General features: G+C 41.6%; 8 protein-coding genes across 8 annotated transcripts; 3 read left to right on the top strand and 5 right to left on the bottom strand.

Annotated features, from left to right (window-relative positions):
• Positions 1-748: 748 nt before the first annotated feature.
• Positions 749-1,300, bottom strand: BDB00DRAFT_827974 (uncharacterized protein). The gene is made up of 3 exons (XM_053123824.1): positions 1,254-1,300; positions 1,125-1,185; positions 749-1,031 (listed from the first exon to the last, which is right to left on the bottom strand). The coding sequence occupies exons 1-3, from the start codon at positions 1,288-1,290 to the stop codon at positions 809-811; spliced, it is 321 nt and encodes a 106-aa protein (XP_052978830.1). The 5' UTR covers positions 1,291-1,300; the 3' UTR covers positions 749-808.
• Positions 1,301-1,653: 353 nt separating this feature from the next.
• BDB00DRAFT_873322 (uncharacterized protein) lies at positions 1,654-2,189 on the top strand (the record flags this gene model as incomplete). Its single annotated transcript, XM_053127076.1, has 3 exons — positions 1,654-1,687; positions 1,749-1,802; positions 1,942-2,189. The coding sequence occupies 3 exons, from the start codon at positions 1,654-1,656 to the stop codon at positions 2,187-2,189; spliced, it is 336 nt and encodes a 111-aa protein (XP_052978829.1).
• Positions 2,190-2,431: 242 nt separating this feature from the next.
• Positions 2,432-3,148, bottom strand: BDB00DRAFT_765267 (phosphatidylethanolamine-binding protein; the record flags this gene model as incomplete). The annotated part of the gene is made up of 3 exons (XM_053119503.1): positions 2,432-2,673; positions 2,736-2,959; positions 3,078-3,148. The coding sequence occupies 3 exons, from the start codon at positions 3,146-3,148 to the stop codon at positions 2,432-2,434; spliced, it is 537 nt and encodes a 178-aa protein (XP_052978828.1).
• Positions 3,149-3,479: 331 nt separating this feature from the next.
• Positions 3,480-5,860, bottom strand: BDB00DRAFT_430624 (uncharacterized protein). The gene is made up of 5 exons (XM_053117365.1): positions 5,643-5,860; positions 5,211-5,534; positions 4,791-5,111; positions 4,116-4,683; positions 3,480-4,011 (listed from the first exon to the last, which is right to left on the bottom strand). The coding sequence occupies exons 1-5, from the start codon at positions 5,776-5,778 to the stop codon at positions 3,819-3,821; spliced, it is 1,542 nt and encodes a 513-aa protein (XP_052978827.1). The 5' UTR covers positions 5,779-5,860; the 3' UTR covers positions 3,480-3,818.
• Positions 5,861-12,022: 6,162 nt separating this feature from the next.
• On the bottom strand, positions 12,023-13,684 carry BDB00DRAFT_873319 (cytochrome P450; the record flags this gene model as incomplete). Its single annotated transcript, XM_053127075.1, has 7 exons — positions 12,023-12,032; positions 12,221-12,413; positions 12,496-12,744; positions 12,838-13,228; positions 13,280-13,317; positions 13,412-13,464; positions 13,554-13,684. The coding sequence occupies 7 exons, from the start codon at positions 13,682-13,684 to the stop codon at positions 12,023-12,025; spliced, it is 1,065 nt and encodes a 354-aa protein (XP_052978826.1).
• Positions 13,685-15,121: 1,437 nt separating this feature from the next.
• On the top strand, positions 15,122-17,440 carry BDB00DRAFT_946346 (major facilitator superfamily domain-containing protein; the record flags this gene model as incomplete). The annotated part of the gene is made up of 5 exons (XM_053129521.1): positions 15,122-15,143; positions 15,549-15,584; positions 15,656-16,012; positions 16,100-16,540; positions 16,651-17,440. 5 exons carry the CDS (start codon positions 15,122-15,124, stop codon positions 17,187-17,189), a joined length of 1,395 nt encoding a protein of 464 aa, XP_052978825.1. The 3' UTR covers positions 17,190-17,440.
• Positions 17,441-18,280: 840 nt separating this feature from the next.
• BDB00DRAFT_946345 (glycosyltransferase family 39 protein) lies at positions 18,281-21,821 on the bottom strand. The gene is made up of 12 exons (XM_053129520.1): positions 21,636-21,821; positions 21,412-21,533; positions 20,994-21,298; positions 20,770-20,878; positions 20,621-20,686; positions 20,458-20,554; positions 20,186-20,369; positions 19,977-20,090; positions 19,448-19,894; positions 19,044-19,361; positions 18,500-18,907; positions 18,281-18,399 (listed from the first exon to the last, which is right to left on the bottom strand). Exons 1-12 carry the CDS (start codon positions 21,729-21,731, stop codon positions 18,392-18,394), a joined length of 2,274 nt encoding a protein of 757 aa, XP_052978824.1. The 5' UTR covers positions 21,732-21,821; the 3' UTR covers positions 18,281-18,391.
• A 1,791-nt stretch (positions 21,822-23,612) lies between these two features.
• BDB00DRAFT_883422 (chaperonin 10-like protein) lies at positions 23,613-24,938 on the top strand (the record flags this gene model as incomplete). The annotated part of the gene is made up of 4 exons (XM_053128233.1): positions 23,613-23,643; positions 23,709-23,863; positions 23,948-24,305; positions 24,421-24,938. 4 exons carry the CDS (start codon positions 23,613-23,615, stop codon positions 24,936-24,938), a joined length of 1,062 nt encoding a protein of 353 aa, XP_052978823.1.
• Between the last annotated feature and the right edge of the window lie 738 nt (positions 24,939-25,676).

Genomic DNA, 25,676 nt, shown 5'->3' with positions numbered 1-25,676 from the left:
CAGCCCTCAGTAGTTTCAACACTTTATAGACCCTCCTTAAGGTTGAAAATAAACGGGGAACCACTGTACTACAGTACAGTGTATATTCAAGGTGAAGGAACTAGCACATTGAAAAAATGTCTCTTCTGTGGAATAGTCATAGATACAACAGAAGTTCTGTTTAGCCTCTCGCTTTTACATATCGACGGAAAGAGAAGGTTAGGGAAAATATAAAATGTTAAGCCAAGGTTGCTTAGGCTTCCCGCAAAGCTGATAGACATCATAAGATATAAAATGGGAAAGCGTACACGCTCAAAAGTAAACATGGTGTGAGTGGCAAGAGCCTTACAACCATCTCTCTTCTTGTCAAGTTATCTATGGTGACCCAGTTTCATGATAAAAGAGCTCGGTCGGAGAGGCTGGCTGGCTGGTTCATGCATCGAAAACAATCTCCTCACGTAATGCACGAGGCAGTAGTCTTTATTACAGCAACGGTTGTTGAAGCAACGGGATGGACAAGGTTGTTAATTAGAGTTCCTTTTCCCATTTATCCATCTAGCCTATTGTGCGTGTTTCTTTTAGTGTCGGTATTATATAGATCGCCCCCGTCCTTTGTAGTGCCCTTCGGTAAAATGGCACGACCGCGGCTCTTGTCATTGCAGCCCTCTATTGAGTACTCTTTATCTCGTTTTGGCGTTTCCCGTCCATCCGTTTATACTCTCTTTCTCTCCCACGCCCTTTCATCAGCCCCAAAGATGTGGTTTTTCCTTTTTTTTTAAAAAAAATATATTTATTATATACAAAGAACGAGGAAGGGAAAGAGGATGACTTAATGGTTCATGGAACGCTGTTGGAATGAAGGGTTGTAGTTGGGGCCTCTTCCCATCATAGAGCCGGCGTTGTTCTTGGGATTGTAAGCGTTCATTGAAGGAGACTGACCACGCATTTGTTCGGCTTGCATTTCACGAAGAGATCTATCATGCTCAAACTCTGCTTGCTTGGTTTCGTCCGTTTCTTCTTCTTCCTGTTCAGCATGGTGCTCTTCCTTGTCCCTAATAACCATTTTACAATGATGTGTGTGAGTTACAGTTATTGCAGTTTCTTTCTTTCTTTTTCATGGTGTGGTCCAATGATATGTTACGTACTCGGCCTTCAAGGGAACGCGATGGTCATTTGGAGCCTTGACACGCATGCCACCGACCTTCTCTAAATAGAGTGGACATCATGTTTTTAATGCTTCCTTTCATATTACTAGTACACTAAATAATACGTACGTGCAGGAAGAATTTTTTCTGAATGTTCGTTACCCATGTTGTTGAAAAGAGAAAAGAATGGTAAGAAATGTGCGAGAAGCCTTGGTCCTTTATAATTTTTTTTTTTTTTTTTTTTTGGGCAGGGTTTTTTGGGATCAACATGACGTTACAAGCCCTGTCATAGCGGCATTTCTTTCGATGTGTTTCAAAGCAGCATGACGATTTCATCTGGTTTCCCAAAAAAAGCAAGCGAGTCAAGTGACACAACGCTCATGACCTCACAGGGCTCCCTGCCCGAGCAGACGTAATTCGGGGGGCAAATCCAGGAGATTTGCATTTTTCTTTTTCTTTTCTTTGTCGGAAACCCACACAAAAGTTTCGTTTTTATATTCCTTACTTTTTTACTGCGCCGGACTAGTTAATGACAAGTGTTGAAGAGCTGAACGCACCTTTTGGTAAGTCAACTTTGGAATAGATATTACGTACAAGTCCTGACTTGACTTTATTTTTCAACAGATCCTTTTGCCGAAGTAGAAGAGGAAAAGAGTCCCAAACAAGCCAACCATATCCGTAAGTATTGTAATAGTGGTGGTGGATGTTGCCTTTTCTTTCGAATTGAAAAGAGGTCTCAGTGACATTATCTCTTGACTGAAAAAAAAACAAACAACCAACTCTTTTTTCTTTTCTTCGGATGGGGATTGTTAATTAGACTTGCGCATTCAGCAACGAAACGGTCGAAAGACGCTCACAACACTTCAAGGTCTTCCCAAGCAATATGACAACAAGAAAATCCTGAAAACGTTCAAGAAAGTTTTTGCCTGCAACGGCACCATCGTTGATGACGATGAACTTGGTGAAGTGCTCCAACTCTCAGGCGATCAGCGCTTGAAGATTGCCGAGTTCCTCGTCAAGGAGGAGATTGTTAAAAAGTCAGAGATTAAGGTCCATGGCTTTTAAAAGAGATAAAATTTGAAAAGGATACCCAGGGAAAAGCACACTATGATTGCTTTATCGATTTTTTTACTCCCTCCTTTCTTACTTTTTTTTTTCTTACAACACACACAATATCTCTCCTCTTTCTTAAAGCCTAACCCACACCCTTTCAGTACTTGTATATTCACCACTATCTCGTGAATGCAATGTATAGCAGTTTTTTCTTTTTTTTTATATTAAAGGATACCAACTGAAAAAAAAAGCTATCAAGGTGCAGAACAGAGGAAAAAGTTGGCAGCAACTAGCTCTAACTGGTTCTCTGTGACAAAGTGTTTGAGATCAAAGTTACGGCGATCGGGCTTCTCTTCATGCGCCATAGGTGCAAAGGTGGAGTTAGGTTGCGCTTGCTTGTAGAGTAAGAACAGATAACGGTGGACGCCGGTACCGGGGCCAGGACCAGGGCCAATGTAGGGCGTATGATGCTGCGCCACGTTTGATGGATCGTTGCCTAATATAACGTCATTCTTTCAATATGCAACCTATTTAATCTTTTGTTCAGAATCACAATACCTGGCACATTTACGGCTATCCAGTGGCGCCATGGCCCAAACTTATGATCCGTTGCTGAAGGGGCATCGGGGTCGGTCATGACGATGGTGTATGCAGCCGATTCTTCGGGCGGAACAAAGGTCACTGTCGGTTGCTCGGCAGCATCGCTCGGTGTCAATGTGTTGCCCAGCAACACTTCCTTGTCGCCAGGATACGTGATCTGCAACAACGATGATGCAGTGAAGCTGGCGTCAACCACTAACAGTAGCAGTAGCGGTAGTAGAATATAGAATCATCATCAATCATGGACCGGTTCGCGATATATGTATGTATGTATGTATGTAAACGAATCAACAAAGCGACTTACGTTCGGGAATCAGGTTCACCTTTTTCAAGGCACCAGCAATGTTCATATCCGTTGTCAATAGTGGCATAACAAGAGAAGACGAGGAGAAATGGAGAAGAGAAGAAAAGAAACAAACAAGAAGAAAAATCTCACGCGCACACATTTAAAAAAAAAGAAGCAAACAACTACTTTTATATGTATTGCCCTTTCGGAAGCATTTGAATTCCCCGAATCCGGCAGATTTTATGTGTTGCCACTATCAGTTCTGTTCACAGAATCACATGTACTACCACGACGTAGTGTGGATTCATGTACATACAGTACATGAGAAGCAACAGCAAAGCATTAAGAATAAATAGCTTTGACTTTTTGTACAATTGGACATGGTATATGTCATACAATTCACCGATAATATCGAATCAATAGATACTCAATGCCCGATGTCTTTCATAGAAACGTCATGTGTGTGTACCTTAAGAGGCAACAGCCATGACCTCTTATGGTAAAGGCTGCTTACAAAAGCGGATAGTCCGAGGCATATACATGGCCCGATAGAAATGACATATGAGAAAAAGAAGTACATATTTCAAAAAGAGAGATCTATAGCTGTTGCTGTGTATAAGATAGGAATGATGCATAAAAGAAGAAAAAGTAATAAATGAAGTAAGTGTAGAATGGAATGGTCTTGGAGGGGAGAGGGGGCGGCTGTCAAAAAGCAATAATGATAATAAACAACAACAAAAAATCAAAAATCTAATCTATTCTCTAGAGATATCGCGACCCAGGATGGTCTTCTTCAACCAGTCAGTGATGACCAGCGTACGGTTACGGGTGGAAAAGAGGTTGGAGATGTAAGCAGAGCGCCAGAATGCGTAGGTTGCTACACCACCGGAAGCGACGTTACCAGGACCGAAGGGAAGATCGGCAATGGCCTTATCGGAACCAATGTAACTAAAAGAGAGAAATGACATCGTGGATGAATTTTTTACTCATCTATTACTACTGATACGCCTCCCAACAACAACAACAATAACAAACAGAAAGAGATACGTTACCACAAGGATCCTTGATGCGAGTAATGGAAAGGCTTAATGTCCTTTGCCTTTTGCAGCTTACGCATCTTCTTGGCCTTTTCATCCTCACTGGTAGCAGCAGCCACTTCAGCCTCCAGAGTTTCTTGGGACGCAAGCTGTGCAAACACACGAGCAAGGTACTTGCCCTGTTGAGCAGCAACCTGGGCGGTGGGAGCATACTTTGTAGCACTGGCATCGCCGAGGGCAAAGATTTCCTTGGTACCTTCCATGCAGAGCCAGTCATCCACCGCCAGACCACGACGGATGTTTTGGTGTTCGGGGTATCTGGCCATCAGATTACGGACAAGGGGTCGGGTGGTATTGCCAGTAGCCCACACAAGCAATCCATAAGGGATCGTGTCCTTGGTTCCGTCGGGTCGCTGCACAACAATTTCCTTTTCACACACTTCCTTGACCATCGTCTTGGTGTGGATGTTGATGTTTTGCTCCTTGAATGTGGATTCGGTGTAGTCGATCAATTGCTTGGAGAAGGCAGGAAGAACGTTGGGCAGAGCCTCGACCAAGGTAATCTTGACCTTACCAGCCAATTCTATATTACGTATTCCCCCCCCCGAATCCCAGCATTTTGTTTAATAAAGTATCCTCCTCGTTCGTAGCCCTTCTCTCACCCTACACCACTTTGCTACACGCTATTACCTGGGTACCACGCGGTCAAATCATCCACCAAAAAGTCGTGGAGTTCGGCGGCATATTCGATACCGGTTGGACCACCACCGACGACAACCATGTGCAACAAACGCTCGATTTCTTCAGAGGACTGGCCAGGGAAGGCGGCAGTCTCGATACAATCCATTACCTTGGTACGGATCTTTTGTGCATCCCAGACCTCCTTCAAGAAACAACCGTACTGCTCGACACCCTTGATACCAAAAGTCTGGTTCATGGCGCCAACGCCGACAATCAAGTAATCATAAGAAAGCTCGCTCGTGGAAGCTTGACCCTTAATATCGGAATTATCTATGGCACAAAAAGGGATTGAGTGTCAGACCTTTGTCTTATTTTTGCCCCATGGACTATTTCCATCCCCTTTCTCTTTCGACTATCGAGTCGTTTTACCTGTAATAGTGATGACCTTGCGCTCAGGATCCACATCGGTACATTCAGCCTCCACGACGCGGACTTGTCTTGACTTGTGACGAGTGATGAAGCGAATAGGCTCGACGAGGGAGCGGACATCAATGGTGCCCACGGTACAACTGGGCAAAAGAGGAGTGAACAAAAAGTAGTTCCGCGGAGACACAACGACGACATTGTACTGCTCCGTATCGATGGCTTTCAAGAACGATGTGGATGCCCAACCACTGCCCAACACAACAATCGTCTTTTTGCTGGGATCGATTTCGCCTTGTTGTTCTGGAGGATGACGCTGGTCGTACATGGCTAAAGAAAAATTTCTTTTTAGTGATTGGGGAGGGGGGAATCATCGCAATCTCTTTATCTCCTCCTTCTGATACTACTACTATTACTACTTTTAAAAGTAATACTTACTGTAAGTACCGTAGGCAACACTAGCAACCAAACCATACTTGACTACATTCTTTAACGCGCGCCACTTGGAGAAAGGCTTCTTGGTGGCAGCGGCTGTTTGTGAATCCGTAGTGTTGAAACGCAATTGCTGTTGCATCACAGGACGTGCTCGAAACGCGGATCGAGCACCCAAACGACATGTCGAACCTTATCACAACAATAACCCCCACCCACCCCCGAAAGCGGCAATAAGTTTTCTTGATCTCTTTCTTTCTCTCTCCAATTGCATGGTGCAAAAGTCACAATCAATGTCAGAAAGACCTACCTCGAGCCACGCGTGTTGTTGCTGCTTGCATGGTTGTTTGTATTTGAGAGAGAGAGAGAGAGAGAGAAAGGAGGGGAGTGAAAAAAAGAGAGAGAGAGAGAGAGAGGTAAGAAAAAAAAAACGAGTAATATTATCAACTCCATTCCCCACACAGCTCAGTCTGTCGGAGTGACTTGCAGGCGTGCGTGCGTGCGTGCGTGTGTGGGCCGTGTCTCCGGGCAGTGGCTCATGAATTCAGGTGCTTTTTAGCCATTCTTCCCGTCGTTTTCGCACGTTTTCCCGACGATTTGCTTGTTGTTCCACTGTCCGCACACGAAAAAAAAAAAAAAAAAAAAGAGGGGGGCGGCAAGAAAATAGAAACACAGAGAGATCGGCCCTCGCAGCATCTGTTATCTTTGAAAGGGCCATTGCGATACACGACATCATGGGAGCTTAGAGGGACGACCCTATTAAAGTCAAAGAATAATCCGATGGGGGGGGGGCGCTTAGGACATCCCCCTCCCCTCCCCCCAAAATCACAACTACTACTGCTGTTGTTGTGCACACACAAAGACCCACGTTGTTTTGGTGAATGAATGTACCTTATTTTCAAATTTGGGAAATTGCCCGATGATGATTCTGTGTATTTATTACAGCATAAGCAGCATGTTACAGTGCATAATAGTAGTAGTAGCACTTGTTGCATAGCAACCATTCCCCTTCCCCCCCCCCCCTTTGATTTCGGTCAGTGTCGGATTTTCCTAGCCCAAGGAATGCTACTTTCGACAGTGTGATTTTCACAACACCCCGCGGGATTTCGTGTCTTCCAGCGTGTTATAGATACTTTGAAGACTATCCGAGACTCTGGGGTTGTGTTGTTACACATTCCCATGAACAAAACGTCAGCAGCAGCAGCAGCAGCAGCAGTGGAAAAAGATCGACCCTGTTTTTTCAAAAAAATGAGAGAGGCGGGAAAACACAGGGAATAAGTTGTTATAAATACACGCCTCTCTCTCTCCTTTGGCTCTGGTTTAGAAAAAAAAATATAATCAATGCCCCGATTAGTCCGTTCAAAGTCGGAAAAAAAACTTAATCTTCATAAGCAATGCCAGTCATTGGCGGACGGAGTTGGTCCTCGTAGAAAGTGTCAAAAGGGGTGCCAGCCTAGGCCTTTTACACCAACCTGACAGCTATATGATGGCTTTATTGTCTAATCGTACCGAAACGATCGTCATCCAAGGCAGCTGTCGACCCTACTTTCAAGCATCTGCTTACATAAAGAAAGAGGCATCTCTTGATAGTATACAAGAGTGAACCAGTTACAGCTATCGATTAATTCACCTTGTTGACAAGGGAAATGGTATCCTGTGGTGATCATGGCACACACTTACATGCTCAGTCAAGTAGCCTGACATTCCTGGTGGACTGAGATTTGATTCTTCCCGGTCTGCTATCACATCAACTACATGTGTTGGACGAAAAAGTGATTGGGATGTACAGCTTATATGCACACCAAATTGCCTTCATGTAATATACTACGGTACGATGTTGAAAGAACTAGAAACAAGCATTTGTGTGTATTTTACAGTATTAAACACGACGGTTCGGTTATGCACTGTCGGGGGCAAAACCTTATTACAAAAGAAGTATTATGAGTGGTCCGACCACTCAATCTTGATTTGCCCTCTTTTTCAAAATTTGCCATTGAGACCTTCGATCGGGTCTAGTAGTTGTTGACCACTGCTACACCTACTATAAATACACGCCTAAAAGCTAGTGCGATCCATCAAAATATACCTTTCCTTCTCTTTTTCTTTTCTCCACTTCTTACTATTCGCTCCCGCAGCATCGATCGAAATCCTTCCCTTTTGTAAAGTGATCAACTCAACGGCAGACATCCAAATCATACCAATTACTGTTTCGACCTTTTGAGAGTTTGCAGGGTTTTGGAAGGTCAGTTTAAGTATATGAAAGGCTACAAACGGCAATTTTTCGGATGGAACATACAAAAGTAGAAACCCGCAATAACCGTATATATATTGCAAAGTACAATACAAGTTCACTCATACACTCTCCTTCTTCCACGATAAGAGGACGCTGACAAGATCTTCTATTCAAGAAGCCGCAAAAGCCTTTCGCACCAAACATTTATTACGTGCTCATGCGTTTAATCATAAAGCAAATCAAACAAAGATAGAGCGTGCATTCGCTGTGTCGTGTTGTTCATAGATGAGACACGAGGTGGAATTTCCACGATGACAAGTAAAAGAGGCCACGAGTAATACTCTGAAAAAGACAACGTTATAATACTTTTTAAAAAAGTTTAATACTCAGTAAACACGACGTCCAAAATCAAATCCATCGAACTACACTGCTAACAAAAAGAACATAAAGAACAGGACGCGCATACAGATATCAACAGAGACACAATTATTCTGGCCGTTTCTTACCAACTTCAAAAAGGCACTCGAATGTGCCTAATGAGACATCCGTAACACTCAGAAACTTTTTGAAAACTTGCCAGATTCATGTCGAATTGCGATACTCTCAAACTTCATTGCTTTGCATAGAGATTTTACTCTTTTTCGCGCATCAAAAGAGTCGTGAGCATTAAGAAAGCGACAAGCCTTGGAGGTGGGATTGAAAGTCGCGAGCCGTACGTGCTGGCAGCGATCATGTCCTAAACACTTGTGGACTCTTTTTGTCTGCTTGATCAAAGCGGAAACGCAAAACCACCATAAATGTTAAAGTATTTCTCTCTTCGACTATTTTAAAAAAACGTTAAACACAATGGCGCGAAGCAATAATGAAATTACGTACAATTAGGAAACCTACTATAGAGGGCAGCGAGAACGGATGTTCTCACAGATATCTGCATGACGACGACGCATTTTGCTGTATTATCTTTGTAAAATGAATTCTTCAGCCAAGCAATTCTATGTGAAGTAAGACTTGTTTTGTATATATGCAGACGCACACACACACATTAGTCGAATAAGGGAGGCGCTTGCTTCCATTGCAGCTCTAATTTAGTTGGACATGGTGTTGTACATACCTCCTCCTATAATTAATGATTCAGTGCCAGAACCAGATCCGAACGTTGAAGGTCAATAATGCACAAAAGCAAGAAGAGCTTGGAAGACAAAAGAGATACTCCAGCGATGACAACGGCGTGGACAAATCAACAAAGGTCAGAAAGCAACGTTCCAGGGAATACCGACCAAAAATTGATCAACGACGCAACAATCAATAACTGCAGTCTCTGTTGTAGGTGTGGAGTATGCTTAAGTTTCTGGTTGAGTTCCTCTGTCGCTCATTAAGCAAGGGCTGAATAAAAATAATCATGCTTCGACGGTACCAGATTTGCTTGTTCTGGTCAGAAGGGCCTTGCCGTTGGTTTTACTATATACCTGCTGCATCAGGAGCCTGTTGTCATCGCCACACGGAAAGATGCGCTCGTTAGAACAAACAAGAACGATAACTTCATATGTCTTTCAAGAGACATTGAGCGTAAATACAAAAAAAAAACGATATTTGCTCATTTTTTTCTATGATGCGTATAAAAACAGCAAAGCCTTAACCACACTTTCCTCATTTGAACATGCACACCCCGTCAAATCGGTATTTTCAGATGAAAAGAAGCCCCTAAATTGAATCATCCATGATATGTTAGGTTGAAGAAGAATAGTGATGGTTTTACAGGTTCAGTGCTGTGTATGTACACTGATAAACTAGCGAAAGAAAAATGTTAGTGAGCGACTTTATAAAGAAAAACAAATTGCTGGAGGAAATTGTTCCGCGCGCGTAATGTCCCTTTTTGAATGGAATGATGGGCGCTATTTTTGGGCAAGATACTACATTGCCTCAACACACTAGTGGTAACGTGTGATCGATCGCGCGATATAATATATGAGTATGCCGGAAAATCATCGCGCATGCATGATCATAAAAATACAGGCTTTGAAAAAGACTAAAACCTTTGTTTGACAGTAAAATATCATATTCTTAAGCGTAAGGCGCGAAGGTGGACTGTAAACTGTGTCATACTACGTCGATATTATGGGTCCATATACGAAGCAAGGATACCTTGTATCATAAGTAGGCAGACAATCGTAAAAAAAAAGAGCTACAAGATTTTGGAAAGAATAAGAGCAACAGTAGCAAAAGATTTTTAATACACTGCCCACGGTCTTGAAAAACTATCTCTTGTATTTAAAATTAGATACGGCAATTACAGATGAGAATTATGAAGAAAACGTAGCCCATCCTGGGAAAGAGAGATATTGACCTCATTCACGATTTGCCCCTCTGCGTTGTCTCGCTGCTGTCATGATTTCAAACCACACTGCTAAGAAGAACAAGGGTGATACTAGAAGGTGATAATAGTAATCGATGATGATGAGCGAAACGAAGAAGGATACGATTTACAAAGCGATGAACAAACAAATGACATGTACTACAGTGTTTGAAATGATATTAACAGAGGAAATCATCACAATAATGGCTATTTACCCTTCAATTCAGAAAGCGAAACAATGAGCAGGAGAAAAACCAAACATTCCCCCCAATCACATTGTAGAAAGCCACACAAAAACCACGAGCAACAGTACAAAGGAAAAACATGTCTTTCAAGCAACAGGAAATAGTGGCAACACTGCGAACCGCCAAGATATGAGATCCCCGATGGCAGTGATATGCATAACAGCGACCATCAAGATACATTCCATTATCCATCACAAAGAAATAATAAGCGATTGAATATCCGGAAACAGCTACTTACGAGGTTTGCAAATTGTTGGCATATGATAAGTAATGCGCTACAGTAAAAAGGTGTCAACCATCACTGAAAACGGTATTCTTGTTGCAACGGCAATTTGTAACTTTCGGATGCCAAGTCGATTGAGGGCTGCGACGACGACAGCAAAGCGACAACAGTGTAGTTTGTGTCAATCGACACGCTTTTTAAAGGTTGGTGGGCTTGGTTTAGGCTTGGTAAGGCAGGAAAGATATCTTTAATTTTTCCAGTGTATGATATGAGCATTGACAACACGAAAGCAGCGCTCCTCCTTACATACCTTCTTCGTATTGATGCGCTCCAGAGCAAGGTTTCCTCTACGCGCTTGTTGATGAGCTATACCCAATTTATCTCTTGTCGACGGTATGACCATAATTTCTGGTGAGAGATGAGAAAACTGTGGAGAAGCCAGCTGGAGGTTCTTTTCTTAGTAATTATTGATCTCCTTGACAGCACCCTACAATATATACTGTACACTTAGTACTTTCTACCCCTATATAAGTAATATAGTGTGCGTCCGGTTCAATGCCTCGGATAGTAGCTAGTGTGAGTTACGTGCTCCATATGATGTTAACTTCTTCCTTAGCCTAGTTATTCCGTGAAACACCAAGATGTCGAGATGTCCGCACATGTGAGGTAATGAAGGAAATAACTGCAATCGTTGATGGCGGATATGTGTTATTGATCATGTTGGACACCCATTTTTGAGGATTACTATGTACACCCGCTGCAATATTTGAAGCGACTCGAATGAACATCACAGGGAACATACAATCCACATCCTTTTTGTAATACGTAAATGGTTGGTAATTGAGCTTTAAACAACATTGTATGATACAGTAAGGACGTTCAAGTTTGTACTGAGATAATCCGGTTTGTGTAGCCTTACCGTAACAGTTGTTTGCCGGTATACGTGCTCAAAAGATACAACCTTACGCACTACTAAGTCTTTTTTGTAGAAGGGACCATTGTACTGAACCATATAATGGTCTAAAGCGCATAGTATATGAACAGAAATTACTCATCGAAACTCGCTCTTTAATAAAATCCCTCACAATGCAGCTATTGTATGTAGTATCAAGCAAATGCGTATAGTTTTTGTAAGCACATATTTGCAAAAGAAATTGTCGTTAAATAAGTCGATTAGGTCTTTCAAAAATTGGTTATATGGATCATTGGGGCCAGATGCAATTCCGCCGTCAAGATAAGCATCCAAATCAGGATATCTTGGCTGTCCCTGGTGGTCCCGTGATGGCTCAATAATTGTAGTTGCCAAGATTCTTACCCAGAAGTAAAACATCTCTACATCCGCCTATATCATGTTCAGTATAGAATGTCAGTTTTATCATCCATCGTCATACTTATAATTATTATCTAAGTGATATACCATATGAACTCCGGGACACGTTCGCCTTGTTTAAGGAAAAAAAAAAGTTTGAGTATCATATTAAAAAAAGAGGTTTCATTTTTGGTGTGAGCTTCTTATCATCATGATAATACCTTTCCCAGCCAAACATGAATTGGTCCCGTGAAGCACTTGAGTTTACTGAAGCAGCTAATGTTCGCTGATCCTTCATATAACGTATCGGAACAAATTCTTTCGGCTTGTCATAGAATGCTTCGCTCGAGTTTAAAGTATAAGCATTAGCTATAATCACGGCACCTTTGTGTATCAGGTATCCTTGATATTCGACTTTTTGTATATTCTTCCCAGTCAGTAATTTTTAAAGGCATCAATTTTTTTTCGCCAATAACCCTGCAATTTTTGTACTTACAGTCTTCCGTTACTTCGTGTGGAATACCTAATGGAACCGCCGTTCGATAACGCATACATTCTTTCTGCAAAGAGATCAATAAAGGGAAGTTATCCCTTTCTTCGTACTCTGGCAGTCGGCCATGCTCAGCAATAAATTTGTCGATCTCGGCATGGAGTTCCTTTTGGAGGTCTTTATAATGCGATAATATGACGAAAGCCCACGATAGTGTCATTGCTGTTGTGTCTATTCCAGCCTCGATTATATCGACTAGTTGGAACAAACAAAGTCAATGTTATACGAAGCTGCTATTCACTAGCGTCTTTAACATATGATAAACATCATCATGTATCACTCTCTCACCAATAAATAGTAAAATGTCGTCATCTTCCAGTTCATTCTCGTCCTTAACTTCGTATAAACTCTTGACAAAACTATCTGCATCGCTCTCAAGTGCTTCTCTGATTAGGCGCCAATATACCGGGCCCCGTTTGTCGTAAACAAACTCGTGCATCTCCTTCTCGTTACTCTTAAACCGCGGGCCAAGTAAAGCTGATATTCCAGGCAAAAATGTCGGCAAATCTTGATCAGGTGCACTGAGATTGATAGACATCCGAGTGAGATCAATAATAGTTCTTGCTAGGGGGTCGTTCAATGACGTTGCTCTTTTTGCAAACAATGTTTGCATGACGACATTTAATGTGCTGACTTGCAAGGACTCGAGTAAATTGACGTGCCCATTTTCGATTGTGTTCTACAACAGCATATCCGTAATCCATTCTGCTTCTTGCTAAAAATTGCGAACTTTAGTCGACACTCCCTTGGGTCCAAAGAGACTTTGTGCTGTCATTAAGAGGAAAAAGAACGCGAATGGAATAGTCTTAGGCTATAGCAATGTAAACGTAACTTGTAATTTGTATTTTGTAGCGCAACTTACCGATCGCACGATTTCGTTTCCATCGCTTATTCGCGTCAGCCATCACAAGCCCTCTAGGAAAAATTACATAGAAAGTTATATCACTATATCCACTCTTTCTTCATGCACTTTATACAATAATAGAGAAATTGAAACTGCTTACCTTTTCCCAAGTGACGAAATTTGAGTTGCAAAAAGATGAAAAGGACGACCAGAAGTAATCGCACCTCTCACTTTGAGGATGTCGTTCGCAATATCGCAATCACCGATGATAATCCATGACTTGACACCCATGTTTATACGAATCAAAGGTCCTATCGCATACAGCCGGATACTATAGTAGTGAGTGATGATGCACCCAGAAATACGAGCTAAAGTTTAGGAGTTCACGACTACGACTACTGCTATTGAAAGTACTGACCGTATTTTTTATGCCATTCATCAAATTTTACAGCAGGAATTTCGCTTGGGAGCTGGAATATATGACCTATTGTTCGACATGAAGTGAAAATAAAAGGCTGGCGGTTAAGCTTCTTCGTATTTGATGTTTGTAAATAATGGAACAAGAGGGAGAAAATTTCTTAATTACCAAAATATGGTAGACCGCCAGGTACGAGAGGAACTTCTTGTAGCACCTTTTGACTAGTTATTCCGTCCTCGTTATGTTGTTCCTGTTGACAACGTGTTATAGAGATATATACCGTAGAGACTTAATTTTGTAGCTATAGCAATGGACACGACATGATATGGTGATGTCTGGTATTCTCTGGAAAAAGTATTTGTAAGCGTAATCATCGCTAAGAATTTCTAAAAACTCGAAACGAAGAAAGAAGATAATAGAGAAACATAAAACAGAAGAACAGGGTGAAAAGAAGAAAAAAACCGCGGCTTGTAACAATGGCGAACATGCTTTTCCTTACACATGCATGCATGATCATGGTTCGTGCATCATGTGCTAAAGTGCAGTGCAAAAAGTGAATATTTGCAAGTTGCGGGGTAAACAATTATGCTCGAAATAAACGCTGAATAGATCATCCTGTGAACACAACGTTGTTGTTTATCTGTCAGAGACAATGTACGATATGATACATTCTGTGGTAATTTGTGCCTCCATTCTACTGGCCAGTCACCTACCAGCTGGTAATTTATTTTTTCGATAATGCATAATTTTCTTTGTACATTTATCATGCAGTAACCACGTCTTGATTAGACGCAAAGCGTGCTTCTGTCAACGGATATTGCACAAACCGAAGCTTTTTGCACCGCTGTATGTAACGTGCAAATCGTGTCAATGTATTTGCAAGTTATAATTATGCTAATCTATAGATAGGACCAAATTGATGGCGGTATGGTCTGCCTCGTTTGGTTCTTTATTAATGTATGACTATTTACCTTATACTTAGATGAATTGATTTCATCATATTATAAATTGACGAGAATTTAACAAGCAGCGAAAGAAAGCTACAGCAAGTATAATGTAAGTGAAAGAGCACTAATGCAATCAAATTCTATAACAGTCGGTATATATGCACAGTGTAGTAAATAGTCTGTTAGGTGCTTGTTTATTTTCGCAAATACGATGCATATACTTGCTTGCCTTAAGCAAGTAAGGGGCTTGATAACATATCATCACTTCAGCCAACGTAGCAAGCCTTGGATTTTATAATACAATGTCCTTTCTTTTTATGACAGCAACTGCGATGAGTGCAAACGTGCGCAAAACCTGGTTTCATGAAACTCTGGATATATATAAGTAAGAATATATTGATTTATGTAATGCTTGCTCTAAAAATAAGTGCTTTGTTCTCCCTGCAGCTACTTCTGCATGTGCCTTGACTTAGGAATGGATTAGCCGAAAGGGCAATCTTTACGAACGTGAAAAGCTGGGTGTCATGAACAGTTCTTTTTTTTCTACTTTCACCATCAACTAACTTCGATTTGAAACTTTCTACTGCATACTAGATACCATAATTACCAGTACTTTTGCAAACGAGTCTACTTATGATTATGGACGGCCAAAAAGATGATAATAGTTCCAATGCATTCGTGTGTTACTTGAAGTCACGGTTTACAATCCATCCTCCGGTAGATAAGGATCCTCGGTTATTAAGCTCCTTATCCAAAAACACCATCTTGATAATTGCAGCATTGGCAGCAGCAATCACTGGATTTTCAAGCACAATTTACTTTCCAGGTAATAAACAAGAAGCAAAAGGCATAGCACCCTTAGTCTTCTAGTACTTGTTTTTAATAACGATGATTTAGGTATCCCCGCCATTAACGAAGAGTTAAACGCTCCTCCTCTTGCCACAACATTGGCAGCTTCAATTTTCGTTTTGTTTTTGGGTTTCGCACCAATAATATGGAGCGCAATATCCGATTTTTACGAAATACGTCGCTTCCTTATAATGTTTTCAATGGTTCTCTTCGCTTGCTCGTCACTTGGAGCTGCCCTTGTTAATAACATCTGGGCCTTGGTCGCACTTCGATGCGGCCAGGCTATCGGTGCTGCATCTGCAGGTCCTGTTGGCGGCGGTATCCTTACCGACTTGTATACTGTCGAAGAACGCGGTACTGCGTTTGGAAAGCTATTTCTTGGAATGTTCCTTGGTCCCATCGTCGGTAAAGCGATTCTACTGCTCACCCTCAGAACGATGAAAAAAAGCTTACCAATATCATATTTTATTGGATGATTTTACTATGTATTAGGTCCTACTATTGGCGGATTTTTGACTATCAGCAATAGCACTTGGCGCGCCGCTTTCTGGTTCTGCTTTGCTTTTGGTGCCTTTGTCGTTATCGTTGCATTCATTTTCTTGCCAGAAACATTTCGTGACAGCGAAAAGTTTAGTGTGGAGGAAAAGCTCCCTACAACAGCAATAACATCATCAACTATAATAGCACCAGAGACGTCATCGGTGGACACAGCAACTGCGGGTATCGACAAAGTTATAGCCCACCATGAAGAAAACCAAGCAAGGAAGAAGAAAAAGGTGGTTAACCCGCTCCGTCCATTTTTACTGTTATTCTACCCGAACATTTTGTTGACCTCTCTGGCCAGCGGCATCGCATTCGCGAGTATGTTTACACTCGATACTCTTCTTTCCCCAATTTTTGAGCAAAAGTATCAGTTTAACGCTTGGCAAGTAGGTTTGTATTACATACAAATCGTACGATTTTTCATTTGCGCATATGAAAGAGAGAGTGTAATTACGCGGCAAAGACATTACTAAACCACTTATATGTAATATATGATCCAGGCTTAAGCTATCTAGGTGCAGGTTGCGGTCACTTACTTGGTACCTTTACCAATGGTCAACTTTCGGATCGTTTGCTAATGTCGTCACGAGCCAAACGTGGTGGACGACACAAAGTGGAAGATCGCATCACAATTAATTTGTGGCCGTGTTTCTTAATATTTATGCCTGGCGGAGTACTACTGTTCGGTTGGAGCATCAATAATAATCTCACCTACTGGGCACCCATCATTGGTTATGGCATCCAGTGTTTCGGTGTAAGCCAAATCATGTCCGCTTTAGGTGCCTATTGGTCTGATGCGATACATCCTAGCCAGGCGGCTTCAGTCAATGCAGCAGGCATCTTTTGCTCGATGGTACTTGGCTGCTGTTTAAGCCTTACTGCTCCTCCAATGGTTGAAAAAATTGGTATTGGGTACTACTCAGTTTTCCTCGCCGGACTTAGTTGGCTCTCGGCTGGCCTCTTACTTATAGTCAAGCTGAACGGGCAAAGAATCCGTCGTCATCTCGGTTATGAACAAGATACAGAACGAAATGATTGAATACTCTTTTTATATACAACTATGTCCTTTATATCCGAATTACTCACTGAGAAAGTGAAACCCTTACTTGAATATGTACTCTATTTTACACGTTGTTGTTGTATGCGACTTTATCTTGTGTGCATCACTCTCATATGGGGCTTTGTTTGGCATAGCTCGCTTACACATAGAAAAAGTAAAAATGCGGATACAATGGTAATAAATGCAGGTGTGGCTTCTTGGAAAAATGATCTTATACATGCACCTCTACCAGCGTTTAGACAAATGTAACGGTGCTTATAAAAGTCTCAATTTGAGAAGCTGTTGAGTCACGCGTAATAATCGGGTTGACACGAGGCGTCGCCCGACAGGAATGCTTAAAAATTCCCATCTTTACATTTGCGTATACGATGCCTGTCAACTTAGCATGCTTAGTTCGTCATCTAGCAGCGAATCATCAAAATACCGGAATAACAGGGACGTTTAAACGGCAGCTGCATTAATGATACGCCTACTGTATTAAGTAACAATTGCTAGAAAATCTGGATGCCGATGTACGTCGAACCATCGTCTAAAATTTGAAACTGTAATCTCACGCATGTTGAAGCCTTCCAAGACATTGATAAGCATCAAATTTAAACATGATTTTCCGAACGATATACATGCCACTTACGCATCCGTTTACAGTAGATGTGCAGGAAATTGTAATAGCGAGATGCTTGCCATTTGGGCCAGAAGTAGTGTTAAAACACTAAATCTAAGACTTTAGTAAAGTATGTCTCTCGAGTCAAGTGTAATACCGTATGATATGTACATAGTTGTTCTATCTAGCAAATGTATGATATCACCATTTGTTTTGAGTTCAGACCTTCATTCACATCCCTCGCATAATTCCAATTTGATGGGGCAACATACTTTCAAGCAATAAGACAGCGTCTGAGCACTTGCAGTCTTCTATCCTCTCTTCTTTCTACTTGAACACACACACACACAGAGAGAGAAACAGATCACTTTTGCAAATAGTGAGGGTATAAGCGACGTCACTGCGCGGAAAAGTAATCATCACCTTCTTCGAGAACATGGTGATATCTGTCCACCACCAGTTTATGTATGTCTGATCATATTTTGTGTTTATTTGGAGAATAATGTGCGACTGAGTTGTGTATAATATGTGGTGGGATGAATTGTATGTGAGTATAATTATGATTTAAAAGTTGTTTTGTTCACTTGGCTAATATAATGAAACGCAGAGAAAAATTAGACCAGTTAGTGGAATGTATAACACTCAATTTCCCCACTCAGTCAATGCAGAATGAAACAATCGGCTTTACCAAATTGCAAATCCCAAGTGTTAAGAAGTTTGTGTTGAATCACTTGTTCTACGGTCATGCCCGGTGAGCCATATGTCAACGGTGACAGGAACACAAACATGCCAGCCTGACCGGCAAGAATAAGGAACGCGGCCAGGTACGAATACTTGGATGGATGGGCAACCATCAATAATGGATTGAACCGCCGATATTTTGTGTTTGTGGTGCCTTCCAAGGCAGAGACAGGCGAATCGACACCATCGATAAACATGAACTGGAATACAGCACCCAAGAGCAAATAGTTACATGTCGCTGCCGGTAAATAGTGGTGCAAAAATAATGATCGTCCCATGGCGAAGAACGGTAAATAGTGTGCAAGCCATAAGATTAAAAACATGCCAGCCGAGGATATAAATCTGTGTCGTAGAGCTAACAGTGATGTTAATAAATGTGAATGTATTGGAGAGAGAAGCCAGTGGGAACCTTTTTTTTCTCATTCTCACAGACAACTGATCCGCTCGAACAACTCATTCACCAACGCTCAAGCTTTGACAGTACTGCTTACGTTCATCAATAGGCTCAACGCCACGTCGTCGAGCAAGTGTATCTGCCAACATAACACCAGCATATACAGCCACACCGCCAATTGAGAGCCACCATCCAAAGACATTGCCAGTCATGTAAATTTGTTCTCGAGTGTCATTCTTTGACCAATAGGAGATACCACGAATCAAGAAGGGCCATGTGATAGGTGCTGATTGATAAGGATGCGGTTTTGTCAATCCAGAATTATGACGAAGCATACGGCCTTGAAGCTCAAAGAACTTTTTAAAGAATGACATTGTTTTGATATCCTTTTTCTTGTTCATGTTAATTTCAGTAGCTAAGAAATAGAGGGGAGGAAGGTTTAATATAATCTTACGAAAACCGTAGCATTACCAAGAACAGCAACACCAAAATTGAGCTTACCATTAAGACCCTTGATTTCAGTGGCAACCCAGAAATTAGAACGTTCTTGTGTGTTCTTGTTACCATTCACATCTTGCTGGAGCATTCCCCATTCAGGCAAAGCCTTATCACGGGTCCAGATAGCAACCTTGGTATCCATGTGCATCAGCTTGAAGGATTTCATGTGCGTTGACCAAGTATTACCGTTATTATGGTCATCCAACACAACCCGGAAAAGCGTTTCGTTATAGCGCTTTCCTTGCTCAACGGTTGTCACTTCTTCGTTTGTGGCCATTAGGGGTGATGCAACGTCATGAGTCAACAAATTTGTGCCCGTTGCTACATGCTCCAGTTGAATAACATCATTGTGTTTAACTGCCGTGCGCTTCTCCTCGGGAATATCCTTGGTAGCTTTGACTCGCCAGTAGCAATTGGCGTCTGCCTCTTTTATACCCGTCACTTGTTGACCTAAAAATATCCATTGTGTAAGATAGACATGTTTTGCAGTATCAAAAAGAAAAAAGAGGATACAATGAAATGAGAATGTTACCTTGACTGCTGATGCGACCATCGTCGTAACGCAAAGGATATTTGGTAGTATGTGAGTGAAGATACACGTCGGTGCCAGGGTGGTGGATAAGAATTTCGTCACCGTAATGAATATCTATTGTAGTCATCCCGCCAGAGGCATTGTATCAGAACAAGCCAGTTCCTAAGCAGCTCTCTTTTCCTCCGCATCTTCCCATACAGTTTTGTTACCTAGCGACTTCATCTTGATGGCGCTGTTTTTCAGTGTTTCTTGGAAAGCAGAGCTCATAAATGTATCACCCGGTCCCGATTGATCTAAAATGGCAAAGTGGATGTAAAACCAAAACATGTACACAAAAACAGGAACAATGATCAGGGCAATGGCCCGTGCGTTAAAGTGCTTCACAAAATGATTCTACATGGTTTCAAGTCATTGTCAGCTGACACGTTATCTTTTTGGTATAGTGCCATTTTCCATCTCGTCACCATCACTTTTCCTTTACCATTGGTAAGCCACGTCTAATATCCAGTAGTTCCCATAAGTCAACAAGGACGCAAATGCCAATGGTGGCGACGACAAAAAGACCGACCAGTTTGACACTGTTTTAAATTTTGTCCATTGTAAGAATTTTTGTTCCAGAAACTCGGCAGACACACAGAGTATACCTTAACGTCATTGCCATCATCACGCCCGTAGTCACAAGCCAAAACCACCAGCTACGCGTAAATTCTCTATATCAAAGAGTTCAATGTTTCAGATTAGCCAACCGATATGACAAAAAAAATCAACTGATAAGGGTAAATCGTAAACGCACTGATATCTGAGTTTGCGGAAGCGGATATAAGAATAGACAGTTGAAAGCATGTAAAACACCAGCATGCTATCCAACATGATAAGCCGATTCTGGGCTACGGCCGAATTATCTAGTGATTGATGATTGAGTACATATTAGCTGCTAGCTCCATCAAGATAAAAATGACCGTTTTTTCATCTTAGCAAAACCCAGTCGTCCCAAAACGCAAATATGCACACACATACCTAGTACATACATTCCAGCGGATAAGGCACAGGTCAATACCGCGTATCCGGATTCACGCATGATACCGTAGATCAAAACGACACACAGAACGTTCAGAGTAGCAGGCAATGCGCGTAATCCAATATATGGCACATTGTTCTCGATATAATTGTCACCAATATTGCCAAAATCGAAATGACCGTCATAACCAAGTAAATAGCCTTGTGCTGCCAACATCAATTTGGCCAGCGGAGGATGGACGTCAAAGAAATACGTTCGCTTCAAGTAAAAGCCAGCGAACTTGCCAAAATGAACTTCGTCAAATCTAGAGCGTGCAACAATCAGAAGGAAGATTGGGGGAAGAACGGCTAATGAGCTTCTATATACAAGAAAAAAAAAGGAGCTTGGCGAACGCGTGCATCAACTATATAGACTTACACGACTTCTGCAGGATGCCAGATTTTATAGAAAGTTGTAATGCATGCAAGTACAGTGACGATGGCAAGGGCAGCACGATGACTTATGGGTGATGGTCCTTGAGGACCAGTATATGAGGCACCCTATAAAAGTGAATTACAAATGAGCGCGTCGATTCCCTCGTGAGTGTATATAATAAACATAAGAATAAAAACAGATCACAGTGATAGTAGCACCAAAGGTACCTTTTTCTTTTCTTCACTAATGTCAATCAAAGAACTAGAGCCAGCATCCAGTGGATCCGCACGTCTGCGACGAAGTTTCGGATCGCTGCTCGTCATTTTGAAATGTGAAGAGGGACTCTATCGAAAGGTGTGGTGTGGGTTTTGCGGTAATACAACAAAAACGTGCTTTAATGAATTTCCAAATCCAATATGCAATAACTGGGTCCCAAATACGGTGGGCTTGATCAGAATGTAAAGAATAAAACGGCCTATCAAAGTGCCACCCGTGCTTCTGTGTTACCTGGGGATTTGACGTGAGTCTTTGCAGTAGGCTTTTTCCTTGATAATTTTGAACCTACCACTGATATAGAAGGAAGAAGTTGAATCTCAAGGCAATTTTTGCAGATATTATGATGATCAACCAACAGAAACAACGACAGAAAAACAAGTAAAGTGATATAAACTCTCCTGAAAGATGATACCATGGATTTGTTCAGCATGAATGTGTTAAAGTACCTTCATCTTGGAGCGGCTATGAGGCGTGAAAGAGCAAAGGCATTATAAAAACGGTGGCTATTATCGCACCAAAGCTACAAATTACAACCAAGCTTTACATCATATAAAATAAAAACACAGCAAAAAGTGCGATCTTATACTCCTAAACAAGGACTTCGCATAATTAAATGAGGCATGCTAAGTCCCAGAGAAAAGTATCAAAAAATTTAACGAATGCAATAATGTAACTAATTGAAAGCACACGAACAATTCCGTGTGCTTCTTCGCTACATTGTACCAAGGAGACTTGAAGAGAATAGCTTCGCAAATCTATATATTTCTCTTGAAAACCATGAATGATGACGCCAGTACAACATAAGGTCACAACAAGTTAGGGACTTAGAATACGTGCCATTCAAAAAGAAAGCATGAACACAAACCCAATCAGTGTATGAAACAAAATTATCGCGCCATCAAACAAGATTGTTGCTACAATAAAGTGTTGTTATCCCCAAAGCAACATGTACCATATTCTTATTGATATCCATGGTAAGTTCAAGTGCTCAACCTACCGTTGATACGTTAAAATAACCAAGGAAAACGATCGACGAATCATTTCAATTAAAAAAGGCTTTTAGCTACCAGCTTCATAGATCGAGGGTGGATAAACTATATATCGTGGATCCGTCAGCCAAAAAAAAAAAAACAGAAATGGTGACATGAAGAGCGGGCGATTAAGTAGTACTACCGTTTCGACTGTGGCTTGCCCTTGGTACATTTACACTTTTCAAAAACTAGACATATGTATATGTATATGACACATACTTATAAATTTAGCGTTTAGCTTTCCAATGATCGCTCCCAATAAGTTTCGGAGCGAAAAGCAGCGGTTCCTCAGCTATCATATATGTGTTACTTGAGACTTTGCATATCTGTATTATCTTCCCAAGCCTTGCTCATCAAGCACTTTTCATAGCAAAATCTGAATGCTTTCAATCAGCAACGGAATGAGCAGCTTTTCAGTACTAGAAATGGTGACAATGCTGGCAAGTGTGTTACAAAGGGGAGGATCCGTGCAGGATCGTGCAACAAAGCAGCAGGATCGACCAATTAATGCATTGTTATACTTCAAAGCCAAAGGGTATCTTTCGTCTGATACTAGTTATGATAGCTGTAGAGATGTTCATAAAAACTTTCTACCAGGTGTGTATATCATATAATGCCTCTTTTTCCAACTTGATGCGAAGCTCCAAAGTAGCAAACAGTTGACATTGAGGAGTTTGCATTGCATTGGTACATGTAAGAATAAACACACATGCTTATCGAGGACCCAGCTGCATGCAATATATAAACAATCAAGCATGTCCCACTGTCTGAGTGTTGTTGACATGACCGTCAGTATCTTAGTTGCACCTTGCACTTTCCTCCTCTTTTGTTTTTTATCTCTCAACCATGTTGACCTCATCCTCCCCACCTTCATCTTCCACTACAAGTGAAAAAGATATGTTCCATGGATGGTCTTGCCCTGGAAAAGGTACCTTTTCATTTATACCTTTACTTTATTGTCGCACTTTTTTTAAAACATCCTTTAATGAAAAGGCCAGCCACTGGAGTGGCAAAGTTTCTCGCTGAAAGCCTTTCAAGACGATGATGTCGAGATCGCAATCACTCATTGTGGCATTTGCGCCACTGATCTTCATGTAATGAACAGCGAATGGGGACCGACCGAATATCCTTGTGTTGCTGGGCATGAAGTACGTCTACCAGAATAAGAGTGCTACTTGGGGGTAAGCAACAAAGTATATCACATTTCCAGAAACGTAACTGTTATTTGCTAGATTGCCGGTGTGGTCACTATGGTAGGTAAAAATGTTTTTGAACTCAAAGTCGGCGATCGTGTCGGCGTAGGCGCACACTGCGACTCGTGTCGCGAATGCAAGGAGTGCAAATTTGGCCAAGAAAATTTATGCCGCAACGGTACCACGCGGACCTATGGCAGCCGATGGCGCAACGGCGATAAAACGTATGGCGGCTTCGCTACAAAGTATCGTGGCAATCAGCACTTTGTTTTCAAGATTCCAGAAGCATTGTCGAATGAGATCGCAGCCACGTTTTTCTGCGGTGGCATAGCAACTTTCGCACCGTTGAAAAAGTATGGTGTAACAACCGGATCGAGAGTCGGCATTATCGGTGTTGGTCCGTATTTTTTGAGAGAAGCAATAGCAACTTGGATGGGGCGTTCACGGAGCAGAGGAGGAAATCGAAACCGTCATCCTTGCTCACTATTCATTGTTGTTGCTCTTGAATACAGGAGGTCTGGGCCATTTTGCTATCCAGTGGGCTAAAGCGATGGGCGCCGAAGAAGTTGTAGTCTTTTCAACATCGGACAAAAAGCGTGCGGATAGTGAGCAGCTGGGTGCGACCGACTATGTCATTTCTGATACGGGCTACAATAGTGATTCAGCGCAGCAACAGGTATTTCAAGAACGGAAAGGTTCCTTGTCGCACATCATTCTGTGTACGAGCTTCGGTATACAGTTTGATTGGGCACGATATTTGTCATTGCTCGAGGCCAACGGGGTGTTTATCATGACTACCGCTCCTGCGATAACACTTGACAGAATTCCTGCCAGTATTGTGCTACAGCGTCAAATCACAATAGTTGGCGCTGCCGTAGGCTCACCTAAGCAGATACGTGAAATGCTCGAGTTCGCCGCTGAAAAGAATGTTCGACCTTGGATCCAAAAGTATCCTATGGACCAAATTCGGGAAGCTATTCAGGCGCTGAAAGAGGGTAAAGCAAAATATCGTTTTGTCCTTGAAACTTAAAGCTGTATACTAGTTCTTTTTGTTTATCCGTATTCGTCAATGTATCATAAAATTAAAACATACTGTCGCATCACTTTAATGTCAATATAATTGTGAGCGTACATACTACTAATGCTGACGGTAAATGGGGAGGTGGGTGTTGGATTGACCCGAAGAAATTGCACACACGTCCTCTAAATATCTTATTACATTATGCGCTTATCCTACTCTAACTTTTAGATATCTGTTTTGTAAAGATAATAGCACGAATTTTTATGCATATCGTGCTAATATAAGTTGAATGCAATCATCAAACAAGGTGACGGAGCCACATGCGGAACACACATTTCATATATTCCAAGCGTCATATCTTTGCAAAATCTCTTTTGCTTTCCAATGTCGTTCTGTGTCAGTGGTATGGTCATCGTTAGAAAGCCTTTCCAAAACGCCTCTGTTAAGGTTCAAGAAATGGTCGTAGTTAGCTCCAGTTTCTTCATCCAATCCTGTAATATTGTCGCATATATGCTTGGCAGCGTTGAAATTGGTCCATTCAGCGTGTGGCGTAGTATTGAAATACGTTTCAATCACACGCCAAACAGCAACATCCACTATATAAATTACGCAAAGTTAGTGGTGCGTCTAGGACTGTTTTAAAGATCCCGTCTTTGCATGCTTACCGTTTTCGAGAAACATGCACAGGTTTTGTAAGCCAGGATGTATTTGCAGGAGCTGGAAGAATACATATATAGTGCGTACAAG

Source organism: Zychaea mexicana (genome assembly GCF_025766255.1).
Source record: "Zychaea mexicana strain RSA 1403 chromosome Unknown BDB00scaffold_46, whole genome shotgun sequence".
NCBI classification, from domain to species: Eukaryota; Fungi; Mucoromycota; class Mucoromycetes; order Mucorales; family Lichtheimiaceae; genus Zychaea; species Zychaea mexicana.
This window is presented reverse-complemented; position numbering and strand designations above follow the sequence as displayed.